Genomic DNA, 15,489 nt, shown 5'->3' on the forward strand with positions numbered 1-15,489 from the left:
ATGCCCCAGCCAGTTGGCTCAGTGCTGCACAGAACTGCTGGCCCAACCCCAGCCCTTGGAGAAGGCAGCAGGTCAAGAACAGGACTTCAGCCCATGGCTAGAGGAAGCAGAGGAATTTGGAAGGCAAGTGAGTGCTGGAGATGGCAGAGGCCTGCCAAGCTGCCTGCTCTTGTCTCGCTGCTGAAACCCAGAACTTTTGTGCTCTTGAGAACAACCCTTGGGCCTGAATCCCACTGGAATCAGCATTTCCTAGAGGGATTGGCATGTGCTGAGGAATGGCTTACACTGTGCATCTTTTTTGGCAATTAACCCCAGGCCATGTTTTAGAAAGGAGGAACGTAAGTGAGTCTTTGGAGTTTCCTGGAAGGAACAAAGCCCTGTGACAGCAAGCAGCATTCTCTGGCTGCTGTCACAGGGAAAATCCCAACAAGCTGAAGACACCTGGATAAAGGGCTGAATGCAATTGTCAGCTACGTTGGCCTGCAATAGCAAGGTCCTGGAGATGCAGGGAAAAGGGCACATAGTGTCCCTGTGTCCTGTTTCTGCATCTTTCTGGGAACTAGAGGAATCCTGCTTCCACCTGTGAGGAACTCAGCCTGGGAACTAATACTTCCTTTCTGCTTTGGGCTTTGTGGGCTTTGTCTATTTTTTTTTTCTTTTTTTTTTTTCTTTCTTTCTTTTGGACAGCACTGCTTTGTAACATCAGCTGAGCCTGCCTCCAGCCTGGCTGACTGCACCCTGTCAGCAAAGGCACTGCAGGAAGCCTGGGGAGGAGGCACCGGTGCTTGAAGAGGCTTTGTGCCCTGCCAGCTGAGCGCAGGAGCGCCAATCAAAACCCCGAAATCCTGCACTCCATGGGAAGATTGCCTTCCTCGTCAGGCTGCGCTGAAGCCGTGCAGCGCCCCGGCGCTGTGCCTTGCGCACGGACAGTCCCGGCGCGGCCTTGGCGCCGCTTCGCCGCTGCCCGAGGCTCTCCTCCCTCACAGAGGGCCCCGCCCCGCCCCAGGCGCCCCCTGGCGGCTGCCGCGCTCCGCCCGCCCCGCGCGGGGGCGCCCTCTTCCCGTGGCGCCCCCCAGCGGCAGCCGCCCCTCGCTGCAGGCACGGAGGAGGGGTGGGGCCCTGCTGCTCGTCCTCTCACTTGGCTCCCTTGTCCACGAGCGGAGAAAGGAAGCGTTTCCCAACCGTGTGCTTCTGCTTTACTTTGTGGGGGCCAGAACGCTGCCCTGAAGGTGGCCCTAGTGCGTCCATAAGTGCTGGCGCAGGAAAAGGCCCCTTTGTTCTCCCACCAGTTGTCATTACTGGCTCAAAAGCACCGCCCATCTCTGGAAGGAGAAACAGCCCGTGGCACAGTGCTGCCATCCCTGCCCAGCCGGGGCTCTCTGGCACAGCAGCAGCAGCAGCAGCAGAGCTTGCCTTGGCTTCACCTGGGAAGCCAGAAGCCGCTGTACAATTTCAGTGTCCACATCAGTAGGAGTAAAGCGATCACGGTCTGTTGTCACATTTTCCATTTCCTTGAATCCAATAAAAGTTGACATCTTCAGACAGAAGATTGCTTGCTTATTGCAGCCAGGGTGGAACATCTCATTCAGAAACATACATAGCACTGTCTAATGGGTCTCATTGCCCATCTGAAGTTTCTTTTAAAGACTTAGATTTCCATTTCTTTCAAAATTGATCCCTTCACCTTAAGACAGCTGGGAATAGAGCTCAGGACAAAGAAGGTTCTCTGTGACAGGTCACTCCCTGTCCCTCACACTGCTGTCTGTCTGCAGAGCAGCACAGCAGCAGCAGAACCTCCTCTGGCTCGCCCTCTTCCTCCAGAGGCTAAAGGGGAGGCAAAGGACAACAGACCTCCACGTGCTGTCAGTCCAGGGCCGGAGCATCGTGAACCAGTAGGTGGCAGCTTTGGTTGGTACAGTGCAAAGCTTTGATGCAGCGCAGAGCTGCAAGTTTGTGATCAGGCAGCACTTGCCCTTTGTGGCTGAAGATGCTGAGGGCTGGAGTCCTGCCATGACCTGACTCTTCAGCCCATCCACTGACAGGTGGGAAATGGGATCTGAACTTCCACACGCGGGCCTCATTTTCCTGGCATTGTGACAGGGACAGTGAACGTGCCTTGGTGTCAGATAAGCGGCAGCAGGATGTCCTTTAGTGCTACTGGTGTGAAAGTGAGCCCCTTTGTGCACAGTGTCTGTGCAGGCTCCCTGTTGTCAGCGCACAGAGCGGTCCCAAGGTGCAGTTCACAGCCTTCTGGGGTACGGAGGAGGCACCGTTGCCTGCAGGGACCTGCCCCTCTCCATGCCCTAGCTAGGTAGCCACAGTCACTGCTTCCAGGATAGCCTTAACCTTGACATGATCCAAGTTTGCTGAGAAGAATCCTGAGCAGCTCTGCATGGCAGAGACAAGGTCTGTCTCCGAAGGGCTGCAATGCAGTTCCTCTTGGCTGCTGTGTAAGGCCTGAAATCCTGAGGGGAAGCCAGTTGACCACAGCCAAGCAGGGAAATGTTCCCTGCTTCTGCTCAGACACTTACAGAGCAAGCCAAGGCTTAGTTGCTTAGCCACATCAACACCCCCACACACCAGCTTTTGTCTTCAGGTGAGCTGTGTCTCTGCTTGCTGCTTCTCAAAGCTCTCAGGAGCCAACATCCCTGCTCCCTACTGCTTGTTTGTGCTTTTTCCCTGCCCATTCCTTGCAGGCCTCAGCAGAAGAGCTCCTTTCCAGTCAGGACTCCTGGGCCCAGGCAGGAGAGGCGGAGCGGCAGGAGAGCACGGATGGAGTGCGCAGAGCCCGGGATTTCAGGTGCGTGCTAAGCTTTCTCGCTTTCTCTGGGCAGGGGTGGGCATTGCTGGGCTTTAGGAGTCCCAGTGTCAAAGAACATATTGGCTTCCCATCATTTGACTTGCTCAGCACAGACGGGGGAAGGTAGCCCGTGGGCAGGTCTGGCTGCTGACCCACCTAGAGCATAGCTGCCTCCTGGGACTGGCTCCTGGAACCTTGACAAAAAGCATTGTGAGCTGGACCAGAGTAAAAGCAAGGGAGGTTCAGGTTGGGCTTAAGGACGGCAAAAACAATTGAACTGCAAAGGCAATCATGCAGCAGAAGAAGCGCCTCAGAGAGCTTGTGCAGATTCCAGTCCTGGAAATTTGGAAGCCCCAGCTGGATAGAGCCTTGAGCAGCCTGTCCAGATGCCACAGCTGACGCCAAGTGCTTGGAGCTGAAGACTGGGCTAGAGGCTTCCTGGGGTCCCTGCCAGCCTAAGCCATCTTGGGATCTCTTGATTATTGGATTGGAAATGTGTACCCATCTCCTCCCCAAGCTATAGCTTGCAGGCTCTTTCCTTGTTTCCCTAGTGAAAGCAAGAGTAGTTGTGAGAGCACTCATCTGGACTTGCCAAGCGTGTCTTAGCCAAAGACAACTTTTACAAGTCCAGTATCAGAGAGCAGCGTAAGACCTAGCAGGCAGGAAGCTGTTAAGCTTTCTGGAAGTACCTGAGCGTTCTGGAAATGTTTTTTGGCTTCTGAAAGCTTGTTTTACTTTCTCACTGCTACAGACTCTTTCACCTGCACAAATGACAAAGAGACGTGCTGGTCTAGCGAGGGAATTGCAGCATTCTCTTGAGGTGGAACAAGACTGCTGTTGGAAGCCCTTGAGCCTGGCCTATGTGGGACATGGTATGAAGTTGTGGTTTTGCAAGGAGACTGTGTTGCTATTAAAGGCTTGTTTGTCTGCCCCTTGGCGTAGATGGAAGCAGTTGGCTGCCCTTGAGAGAAAGCGCCACTCCTCACTAGCCTGGGGCTTTGAAACATCAGCAGAGACAGAGGAGGAATTGCAGCCTCAGAGGGATCTGCTGAAGAAAGAGGCTCCTCTGGCAGTGCCAAAGGTATGCTCACCTTATTCCTAGACAGCACTTGTGGGAGAGGGGACTGCCCCCCTAGCAAGAGCACTCCAAATGCTGCTGCTGGCAGCAAGCTAAGACCGAGACTGTGTTGTTGTTACTGTTCCTGTTGAAAAATGGTGTCCCCCTTGCTTCCAGGTTTGCTGCCCGCAGGGGCCATCCCCCAGGGGTCTGGAGAGGCTGCTCCAGGAGTTCTCTCGCCAAGGGGACACACTGTCCCAGGTGTGCAGAGAGAAAACGGTGCTGGCACAAGAGAAGGCTGCCCTGGAAGCCCGGCTGGCAGACACGGAGCGGAAGCTACGAGGCCTTTCCAAGCAGCTGGTAGAGGCCAGGTAAAGGCAGGGAGGAGAATCTGGGTGGGACACTATTGAAGGTCTGTAATTACCAAGGTGGTAAGCATTCCATCAGGATTGATTGCCTCCTGTGTGCTCACTAGATGTTTCTCCGACAGAGAAGTGAAGAGACATGAGAAAAAAGAAAAGGATACTGACACCTGAATGTTATTTTTCTGACAGCTCAAGCTCTCAGAGCTCTTCTTGGGAGCCTGCTTGGGACCCTTTGCACATTCCTATGGCAAGTGCAACTTGGCACTGAATTGAGTACCAGGGAAACCATGCAGATGTTTGCTGGAATGAATGTTTCTATCTGGTTTTGGTTTCTCCTTCAGTGCACGTGAACATCAATCTTTCCTTGCCAAGTAGTCTGACATGGTATTTTCAGAATTCAATGCTCTTATATGTGATTGTTGTGAGTAGGGCGCTGACCCTTTGGGTGAAGCTGGAGGGTCGTGCTGAAAATCTTGAGAGCCTTCTGAGCTAACTCGGGTGAAGTATGGTGCAGGACCTAGAGTTGCTTACTAGCAGCAGCAGCAGCAGGGAAAGGTGTTGTGACTTCTTGACAGTGTCTGGGGATCCTTGCTGAGCACTGATGCTTGCGCACTTGTCCACCCACCGCTGTAACCTATCAAGGTGCCTTTGTCTGGTCCCACTTCCTTTTTAAAAAGTGCGCAGACATTTGTGCACTGCTGGCTTAGTTCGCCCTAAATTAAGGTAGCAAGTGCTCTTGTTCATGAAATTCCAGTAATTGGAATGGCAGGATAACTGTCCCTCGTCCAAGGCAGTTCTTGTTCAGATGAAAGCCTTGTTCTGGTTTCCTACTCATGCTGCTAGAAGCCGGAGCTTTCATACATCGTTCAGTGCATTCCTTTAGTCCCTTTTACTTAGAGAGTGTCTGGAAAACAAAGAACCTCTACTTACACAATGAATAGCTTTAAACTTTGACAAGTCAGCCAGGAGGACACTGTGTTCTGTGTCCCTGCCGAGTGACTTGGAAGCGCTTGATGAACTCAGGGCTGTGAGCAGAGGCTGTGCTTTTGCTCGTTGACAGAGACTTTGTGGGCACAGACACTCATGTGGGATACGTCAGGCAACAGCAATTTGAGCTTTGGCTGCTGAGATCAGACTCATCTGGGCTTTCTGTGCTGGGCGAGGTCATGAGGAAAGGCTACCCAATCACCTGGAGGGGCCTGCTTTGCTATTTTGAGTGGTAGAAATAGTCTTGCTGTATCTGAGTTTCCATGCAAGCCATTTTCCATAGTCAGGTGTAGGGATCTGAAGGTACATCTTACTGGCAAAAGTGCCCGTGGGCGCCAGGAACAATTTCTCTTCATCTTCACAACTTGTAGGTCAGCCAAGGAGAGCCTGCAAAGCAGACTGCAGGCGGCTCAGCTGCACATCTCGGAGCTGGAGATGGCCAGGAGCCGTCTGGAAGGCCAAGTTTGCACAGCCACGCAGGCCAAGGAGGTGATACTCGGTGAGAGCCTCGTGCGCTTTGTTTCTGGTGATCGCCCTGCCTAGCGCAGTTGTTTGGTAGCCAGCTCTGTCTGCAGGGCTTCTGAGGAGTGAAGGAGCTGTGCGCAGGTCGCTCCTTGCCTGAAACTGAAAGGGCTTAAGGTCAGTAGAGTGCTCTGCTTGTGGAGTCTCTGACTGTTGCCCTTTGCCATCTTTGCAGAGGGCCTTTGTCGTGAGCTGCAAGCTGTAAGATCTCTCAGCAAGCAGCAACGTGAAGAAGTGGCCCAACATCTCCGCTGGACAGAAGAGCAGTACATCAAGGCTCTCTGACTCTGCCAATCTGCTCAGGAAGAGGAAAAAAGGAAGCTCCAGGAAAACTTGGTAAGAAACAATACGCACCTGAAGTTTTCAGGCTAGCTGGGTGGGCTGGCTTAGCAGAAGAGCAGCCTGAGTATGTGACATGGCTGCAAGCATCTGCTGTAGGCTACACGTTGCTGGGCCAGGCAGCAGAGGGCTTCAAGGAATCATACTTGAAGGCCTGTGAAGACACAGAGGATGGTGCTGGGACAGTAAATGCAGCCACAGCTTCAGGATGGACATAAGTCAAGTTCCCCAGGAGGCTGGGAGGTCACCACCCAAAGCATGGCAGCAAAGGGGCAGGATCTTCCCCACAGCCTTGTGCCATGCTGCAGACTGCTGCTGACTTTGCTGCCAACTGCGGTCCCAGCAACGGGGTTCCTTGCTTTCTGTCCTTCCACAGTGGACAGACGTCTTCCCTTTGGGCTTGAAGCATATGCCACAGAAATACCCTGTTGCCAGTATTTCAGCTGGTGGCCTGTCTCGTGACTAGGGCGTTGGGGGTGCTGGCCTCCTCCTTGTCCTGCAGTCCACCTGCAGCTTTTCCTTGATCAAAAGGCAGAGGAACTTTGAGAAGAGAACCTCAGAAAACAGGCAGAAATCCTGTTTCTGGAGAGGAGAGAGGGGCCAGGAAACAGGCAGCCATCAGAGCAGGGAAGGAAGGTGGCATCTCCTTTCCTTTCACTTGCTGACCCTCCTGCTAAGTTTCTGGTTAGGACAGGAGTGCTGGAGGGCACAAAGACGCTACTGTGAACTCTTCAGGTTGCGGGTTGTGGAAGGGATGAGGCTTCCATTTTTTTCTTTGGAGAGTGTAGCTGGGACTTCATCTGGATATGTCTCTTGCCCTGGTCAGGAGAGACAGCTGGAACAACAGCGTTTGGAGATGCAGCAGCAGCTGGAGGAACAGGCAAACATCATAGCAGAGGTACAGGGGGAGCAGGAGAAAAGGCTGCTTGACATGAAGCAGGAAGTTGTCATCATATAAGCAGAATAAGAAAAGATACGAAACGGAGCCACTCAAAAGGCAAAGAGTGTGAAGAGAGAGTTTGTGTGTTATATTGGACTCCTCTGGGCTCCTTAAGGGCACTGCTTCTCTGGACAATGTCTGTCTGGGTGGGATTGTGTCTTAGCTAGCCCTTGGTAAACACGAGAATGAGAACAAAATACTCTGGGAAAGCATGAGCACATCAATGTGGCTTGCCACACAAGTGGTGTGTGGGAAGTTTAAAGCCGTCTTCTCTTCCTTTCTGTGCAGCTCCAGCATCAGAAGGCTGCTGTCTTAACCAGGATGCGCCAGATGGAGAGAAAGCTAATGCAAAGACAGCAGCAGGTCAAGCAGCTGAGGCTGGAGCTGAGTGAGGAGCGGCTGAATGGGCAGGTGAGCCTGACTAGCCAGGTAGCAGAGGGAAGGGCAGGGATGGGGCCATGGGCTATAGATGTCAGGCAAGGGAAGGCAAGGACTACTGCAGGCACTGGATGCACAGAGGCAGATGCTAGTAGGATTTTTCTTGACACAATATCAAGGACAAGCTGCAGCAAGCTCAGAGGAAGATGAAGGCAATGGAGAAAAGGCACAAAGAAGAAATGAAAAGGATGCGCAGGATGCAGCTGCAGTACAGGCTGTCTGAACAAAAGCAGGTGAGTGAAAGAGCAGTAGGCACTGCACTCATGCAACAAGTGGTCTCTCCTCACCTTTCCCCTGCGCAGCAGCAGGTAGATGGAGGCAATGCTCTGTGTTCTCCATGGCAGCTGGTCACAAGGACTCTTACTGGGCCACTGAATCTCAGCTGCTGCCCTGGGTAGCAGGGCTAGTGCTTCGGCCAGTGGGCCGGCAATGCTCTGAATGTATTTCTGCTGGCCACAAAGTGCTGGCTTTGTATTTTGAGAGGTTTGTTCAGGTGAACGTGGTGATTCCGAACAAGCTGTCCCTGTCCATGGTGAATGCAGTCCTGAGAAGAGGGTGAAATTTCAAGTTGCTCTCTCCCTTTCACAGTCTCTACTATGGCTGGCTGTGACAAGCTGTAGTCTCTGACTGCTTGTTTGGGTTGGATTTGAGGTGGAAGAGATGACAGCTCAGCTTGCAGCCTTACACCAGTGTTGTTCCTAAGAGCTTGCCTTTGAAATGGGCTGTCTGGGGAATCTCTGCCAGCCACCTTTCTGACACAAATGAATTTCTTGTCCCAGATGGACGCAGGTTCTGCTGCTGCAGCAGCATCCTGCAAAGAAGGAGCCTCCTCTCCGCAGCCTGAAAACTCGAGCACGAACAGTTCATCCTGGTCAAGCCAGGAGAGAGAGAAGCAGTGCCTGAAGTTGCTGAGTACATCCTGTGGATTTCCTGTGCGATGGAGCAGTGTGTTGTGTGTGTGCCTCAGCATCAGCTGTACCACATCTTCCTCCTCACTCTGGTGTCCCACAGACATTCTGGACTCCCTGCAGAAGCCATTGTTGTGCTTGGAGGCAGCCGAGGAGCTCCTGGGGCATTCCTTTTGCCTCTGAGGGCAGCTGGGAGTGGGTGGGCTTTGCCTGAGCTTCCCTGTGCAGGAGAGGCAAAAGCAGGGATGGTTTCCCGAGCAGCGGAAGGCTGCGACCTAGCAAATGATCCAGTGAACACAGTGTGTGTGCTAGTCTGGCCAAAGTGATCAGCACAGTTGGCTTCCTGGATTCCCTTTAGACTCCTGACTTGTCACCAGTCCTTGGAGACCAAATCCTTCAGAGAAGTTGATTGGCTGTGGGGCTGGTTTCATACCTGGGTTGTTTTTATAACTGGTATTACTTCTACGATTCCTTCTACAGCTGGTTTTGATGAGAATTCTACAGTTTGGTTAACCCGACCTCCTTGGAAAGAACATCAGACACCTCTTGAAAAAACACATCAATGTGGCACGGTCAGACAAAACTGCCCTGCAGGCAATTCTCAGGAGGAAGCCTGCAGCCCCTCTGCCGCACCTTCCTCCAGTACAGGGCACTTTGTCACGGCTAATGCCCAGCCGGTGAATACTCTTGGAATGCTAAGCATTGGTCTCAATACTCTAGGAAAGCACACCAAGGCCTTGGCGACTCTGCAGTACAACAGAGCTGCTTCTTTTAACTGGCAAGGTCCGGCAGTGCAGTGCTGTCAGAGAATAACCGGTGAGGTAGAGAACAGAGCCCACTTTACTCGGTGTCTGCCATCAACTCTTGGCACAGAGGGTGGATTGATCTACTCCTCCGTGGGTCTGAACTCAGAGACAATCATGTTCTGTCTTGAGTGGAGTCAACAGCTTATGATGGAGCTCCGTCTGGCTCTGGCTTCTTCACAGTGGTTGTCAGTGGCCATTCATGGGCTTTGCCAAGCTTTTTGTCATACCCGCCCTGCCGCTGACGGCTGATGCGTCTGCAGAGGCTGGAGCCTTCCTTAGCTGGGAGGTTTCAGCTGCTGCCGCGGTGCTGCAGCTTTGCCTGGACTCGTGAAAGGATCAGCACCTCATTTGGGCAGGTGTCTGTGTCACGGCAGCGCTTGAGGAGCGGCACTGTCCTTGTTACCCGTCTTGGCTGTGCCCGTTTGGGACGATGGGGCACGTGGGCCGTGTTCAAGAGGCCGAGTCCAGTGCTGGTGACTGCTGCCCCCAGGCTGAAGACAAGGAGTTGTAGTTCTTCACTAAATGGGACATGGGCAAAGTCATCTTTGGAACTTAGGCTGCTCATAAATGAAGAGAGTCCTAATTCTTACAGCCATTGTTCTTGGTTATGGCATGAGCTGCTGTTCTCTAAAACTGGCAAGGCATTCTTTAGGCAAACTGCTGAGAGGCAGAGAAGTCCCCTCCTCTCCTGGAATTCACTTTGCAATATTCTTTCTGCTCTGCAGAAAGCAGCTGTTGATAAAAATTCACCCCAGATCCCAGGGTGCATTTAAAACTTGCCAGTATGAAACCTTTTGTGGAATCTCACAAGAGAGTGTTTATTCCCAAGAAAATGAAGGCTCATGATTTTTCAGCCCTCCTTCCCTTTGTAGATTGCAACCACTTGCCTTGGTGCCTGTTCTTTTCTGATCTCTGTCTGCTCTGAAGGTTTCTCCCTGAGCTGAGTTTGCTCTCAAGGTAAACCTGCAAAGGAGTATGGAGAATCAGACTCTGTGCAGGCCGTGTGTGTTTCAGAGCTGCCTGGCTTGCTGCGGCTGCCGTTGTTGTTGTTCTTGTTGATGTCGCTGTAAGGCAACCAACCATGAATTGCTCAGAGCCTCAGAGAGTGGAGCTGAGTTTCAGAGCTCCTGGAAGTCACTATCTCTCTTTTGAAGTTTGCTTCTTGCATTTTGTTTCTTTCAAGGGAGCATTGTGAGCGTGGCAGATCCAGCAGAGAAATACACCGTATGGCAACATATTGGCAGCGGGTGAGTGCAGCCACACTTCCTTCTACACAACTGTGGGCCAGGTATTTTGGTGGTGCAATATCAAGTGGGAAGTCAGGCAAGCTGCAAGCATCTTCAGAGCCCGGCTTTAGATTGTCCCTGTCTCAGTACTGATCACATGGCATCATCAAAGATAACTGGATGCTGACAATGTCTTGCCTGCTTTAGGGAGCAGCACCTGGAAGCCCTCCTGTCCCTCAGGCGTGTGGCACCAGTTTGCTTGTTTTCCTAGCAAACTTGGTTTTGTATGAGTCAAAGTAAGATGGCCACACTGATGAAGGTAGCAAAACCTGAGAGAGAAGCTTCCCTCCTGATAGCTGTCAGATAACAGCTGTTTTCTTTCTAAAATCCTGCTGAAAACAATATTCAGTGGTCAGGACGCTAAGAAAGGCTGTGTGGTGTTGCCTGAGTTTGACAGATAGAATCAAGAGAGAGGTGAGAAGGCCCAACAGGCCTGTGTGTTTCATTGCCTGGAAAGGCACGCCACACGCACAGACACAGAAGGGAAAAGGCAAAGAAAACCCCCACATCCGTAATCCAGTGTGTACTTTTGAGATTTGGAGCAGCCCTTTTTTTTTTTCCCGTTGGACGCCTCTTTCCTCTTGCACACGCTGCACGGCAGAGGGCTGCTGGGCTGCTGTGCCATTGGCTGAAGAGTAGATGACCTCTGGTGTTTTAGAGACGCTTCAGGCAGCAGAGAGCTCCTGCCTGGGCTGCCTTTTGCTTCTAAGCACTGAACAGCTTCTCTATTCTCGCCGCTGTCCTGTTTCTAGGGGTTTTGGCATGGTTTATAAGGCCTTCGATGCTGCCAGCGGACAAGAGGTAAGTGCCAACAGCCCATGCAGATTTTGCACCTCATTTCCCCTGGGATGGGATCTGTGGCCAGAGCTTTGGGCCGCCTGTGTTTGCTGCAAAGGTTGTCCCGCAGAAGCAGCCTGCCTCGAGGCAGGCTGCAAAATGCATCTTGGACAGACTTTGTCCTTCTTACCTAGCTGAATGAATGCAAGGCTGGCAGTGGTGTCTTTCCGAGGACACGCTGGCTTGGACTTACTGGCTAAATATGCATGGATTGGCTGATGGCAAGAGCCCTCATTTTGGACCAATTCCTCTTAAGCCCAGGTTCAGACACAGATAGGATTTCCCATTGTTTTCCATCACGGGGTGTAGTTTGAAAATATAATGCAAGACCTAAAGAAGGAGAGATCTCGTCTGGAGCGCAGTTTTGCATTTCAGTCCTAGGCAACGGGGTTCACCCACCCACACACATACATATACACACACACACACACACACACACACGCACGCACACACACACAGATCATTGTGAAGAAGCTGATGAAGAGCTTTAAATAATACAACCTTGTGTTGGTCCTGTGTCAGTGACATGCCATTACAGAGCTGCTGCTTGTACTGAACAGACACAGTGGTGTCTTGGAGAGTCCCACTGTTCTTTAGGGCTAAAAGTTCAGAGTCCTGAATTCTCGTTGGTGGCTCTCAGCAAATACTACTCCATTGTCCTGGAGTAGTTGCTGATCCACCTGCAGTGCTGCGCTCAAGAACTGCACTTGGAGGGAGGTCTACAAGGCATCCCAAAGCCCTAAACCCCGCTTACAACCTGGGGTGTATCCACAGTGTACCACGGAAAAGATTCTTCATTTTCAAACCCACTACATAATTACAATTCTAGACCGTGTTGAAGAACGTCCTTCAGAGATGCAAAATCCAAACTGAAGAAGGTGGGATGTGCTAGGATTTCAACTTTACTTTGAGTCGCCTTGGAGTTCTTTTTTGGACAGCATTTTCTCCGTAATGTCTGTCTGTATTTACTTTGGCGCACAATCAAGGACGGCAGCAGTTTCTGAAGTGCTGGTCAAAGCCCCTAGAAATGCTAACGTATATTATCTGCGGTTTCAATTTATTTTCACAGCGGCAACATTGCTTTTGGCTTGCAAAAGGCGTGCAAATGATAATAGTAGCGATAAACAAAGTCTATTTGAGAAGTCTGTGGGTGCAGAGACTGTTGTTAGCGCTTTGTGGTTGATGGTTTAGAGTCTCTTTTTAGCCAGGTGACAAGGCATGCAGGCTCATGAGCGCAAAAAAGAAAGAGGCTCATGTAATGTCTGCTCCTAACAGCTTTCAACATCATTGTAGGTGGCCATAAAAGAAATTGATCTCCAGCACCAGGGTGTGGCGGAAGTGTTAATAGAAGTCCTGGTCATGAAAGGAAAAAGAAACCCCAATGTTGTCACCTACCTAGAAAGGTAAATAGTTCTGCTATTGTTCTGGGAGCGTTCGTTTGCATACATGCAAGGCAAAGGTTGCAAAGCTCTTTCCTCACTGGCTGAAAAGTGATCTTTCTATTGCAGCAATCCACTCCTCTAGGAAGCATGGGAGGAGATTGCATTTTGTCCCCATGAACGGTTCCTGGCATAAAGAGCTTGGAGACTGTTCTCAGAAACCTTGCTCTCTTACTAAGCCAGCAGCCCGTACGTTCACTGGCTGCATGTTCTTTTGCTGTTTTGGGGCATGAATTTTTCCAAGTGTCGGAGGAGAAGTGCTGACAAAGCATCACAGCAATGATTTCCCTTGCAATGTTCCCACTCTTTTCCATCGCTATGCATGCCAAAAGACTAGGCTAGGAGACACAGAATTTGCCGGGTTTGAAATTGGTTTTCCTGTTTGTGACTGTGAATTCGAGGATTCCCAAAGGGTGTCCGCAGTGCCGCACACCCACCTGCCCGAGGCAAAAGCTCTGAACACTGTGTCTCCTTCTTGCTGGAGTTAATGGTGCAATTTGTGTATGAAGATAATGAAGCAGCTGCTGGGATGTGTCCGCTTCCAGATTTATCTTTGCCTCCCAAAACAGCTTTTTCCCCCTGCTTGCCACCTGAGCCGTCTCCTTTTTTGTGGACGTGCCTTTCCCATTTAGACAGCACAGATTGCAAGCACTGCGTAGCCTAGGTGGAGTGTGTCTTCATTTTATTCCATCTTCATTTAGCAGTGACCTGGAAACAAAACTCAGCTGTAGGCTTTTCTTCCATACGGCAATTTAGCTTTGCACACTCAGCTCCACGCTGTTGTTTTCCTCTTCCAGCTACCTTGTCTATGAGTCTGTCCTGTTGGTGATGGAGTACATGGACGGAGGCTCTTTAGCTGAGGTGGGCAGAGAGAAAAGGATGAATGTAGGGCACATAGCAACAGTCTGTCGGGAGGTAAGGAATCCTGCTTGTGCTTGGGATGGCTTGGATGGGCTTGTCCTTTGAAAGCGCTGCTAAGTGCATGATTCCATGTTCAGAGCTTTCTTTCTGTCTTGCTCTTATGCTTGAGAGAAGAAAGAGCATCTGGACGGAAGTGTCTGCCAGTGTCCCTGCCCTTACTATAGTCTGTTCTTTACGCTTCTCTACCATTGTTGAACTCTCTGTCTCTTTTTCATTTGTATTTTCTCTTCTGTGCTTTGCTTCTCCAAGCCTTTGCCCACAACCTTTCTGCACTGCCTTCTTTGCCTGTAAATGCAAAGCTGTCCGAGTTTGAAACCAACAAAGGCAAAGCCAAAGGGAGACTCATCTCTCACAGGTCTCAGCTTCAAGGGATGGCATGGCACCCCCCATGGTGCTTGCTGCTGAAACCTGACTAATCAGCTACTTCCAAGTCTGCTGTGGAGGCAGCCATCGAACACTTGTCCTCCAGTCTCCCGCCCGACAGCGATCCCCTTGGTACCCCAGGCAGGGACTTTTCCTCTTTTGGAAAACCTTCATTTGTCCTTGGGATGGGGAGAACATATCCACTGGAGCAGTGGTCATTCTGACTGGCTTTGCAGGGGACGGTCTCCTGCAACGATTGATGTTTCCCACTCAGGAACAAAGATGCCTTCCCTTGGAAAGATCCTGCTCTGCTGGGTTTGCAGCAGCAAACTCTTCCTCTTGCCAGCACTCACTGTTCCTTTGGGATCTGTGAATCTTCATGAGCAGTTTCCTTTTGCATGTGATGAAATCAGATCAGGCTAACTTTTGGCCTCCTGTTTCTTTTTTCTCTCTTAGTGCCTTCAAGGCCTGGCTTTCCTTCATGCCAACCAGGTGATCCACAGAGACATCAAAGATACCAACATCCTTCTGAGCCGGGATGGTGCCGTCAAGTTGGGTGAGTGTTCTTGGTCAGGCGCAGCGCTCCGGGGTGGAGCTGGGCTGGGGCTGCTTTTGTTTGGCTGCCAGGTTCCAGCAGTGGTGCTGCTGAGAGTGCATGGAGCACTGCTGCAAGCTCAGGGTGCGGCTGGAAGGTGCTGAGTTGTGTAGAGAGGTACAAGGTGTCAAGAGTAACTTTGGTTTGTGTGTGCTCCTTTCAAAGGGAGAGAGTTACAGTGTAAACCTTCATGTGAATGAGGAAAGGGCAAGGCGGGAATCGCGGCAGGTTTCTTAAGGGGATGATTCCCAATCTTCCTGGCTGCAGTCCTGAGGAAAGAGAGCACAGCTGCTTTTCCAGCTAGATTCAGCACTGCATTTTGAGACTTGGAGTGAGGAACCCTTTTCCTTGGTTTCCTATTTGAAGCAGTGTTTGTTTTCCTCCTCAGCTGATTTTGGCCTCTGTGCTTGGCTCACCCCTGAGCACAGTAAACGGAGGTCGGTGGTCGGGACCACTTGCTGGATGGCACCCAAAGTGGTGAGAGGAGAGCCATACGGACCCAAAGTGGACACCTGGTCCCTTGGCATCGTGGGAATACAAATGGCCAAAGGAGAGACTCCTTATATTGGGCTAAAGAGTGGCAGGATAAGGTGCAAATACACTCAGGTACCGGTGTCCTTCTGGTCTGTCTCCATTAGACAAAATCCCATTCCCACAGCTTCAACTGGTTCCACCAAGGCCCACTTTGAAAAATGTCCCTGGGGCTCACATAAGCTGTCAAGGCAAGGCCTCTTGCAGGTTGCAATAGCTGGGGCTACACCAGAGCCCTTTTTCTTTTTGGAAAGAAGGGCTCATCTCTAACGGTCTGCTAGGCAAGAAATTGCCACTGCAGACTGGAGCTTAAAATATGGCGTCTAGGTGAGCACTTAAGGATATGGAAGGAACA

General features: G+C 51.2%; 1 protein-coding gene across 1 annotated transcript; it reads left to right on the forward strand.

Moving 5' to 3' along the window:
* The first annotated feature begins 457 nt into the window (after positions 1-457).
* LOC134558282 (uncharacterized) lies at positions 458-10,324 on the forward strand. Its single transcript, XM_063411965.1, has 11 exons — positions 458-582; positions 1,773-1,892; positions 2,200-2,255; positions 2,602-2,800; positions 3,743-3,881; positions 4,035-4,228; positions 5,581-5,708; positions 5,907-6,067; positions 7,299-7,421; positions 7,568-7,681; positions 8,228-10,324. The coding sequence occupies exons 1-8, from the start codon at positions 458-460 to the stop codon at positions 6,014-6,016; spliced, it is 1,071 nt and encodes a 356-aa protein (XP_063268035.1). The 3' UTR covers positions 6,017-6,067; positions 7,299-7,421; positions 7,568-7,681; positions 8,228-10,324.
* The last annotated feature ends 5,165 nt before the right edge of the window (positions 10,325-15,489 follow it).

The sequence above is a fragment of the Prinia subflava genome, chromosome 14 (genome assembly GCF_021018805.1).
Source record: "Prinia subflava isolate CZ2003 ecotype Zambia chromosome 14, Cam_Psub_1.2, whole genome shotgun sequence".
Lineage (NCBI taxonomy): Eukaryota > Metazoa > Chordata > Aves > Passeriformes > Cisticolidae > Prinia > Prinia subflava.

Coding starts and splice junctions, on each gene's coding strand:
- LOC134558282 (XM_063411965.1), top strand. CDS start 458: ATGCAATTGTCAGCTACGTTGGCCTGCAATAGCAAGGTCCTGGAGATG. Junction 2,256..2,601: donor GCAGTTCACAGCCTTCTGGG/GTACGGAGGAGG, acceptor TCTTCAGGTGAG/CTGTGTCTCTGCTTGCTGCT. Junction 5,709..5,906: donor GGCCAAGGAGGTGATACTCG/GTGAGAGCCTCG, acceptor CCATCTTTGCAG/AGGGCCTTTGTCGTGAGCTG.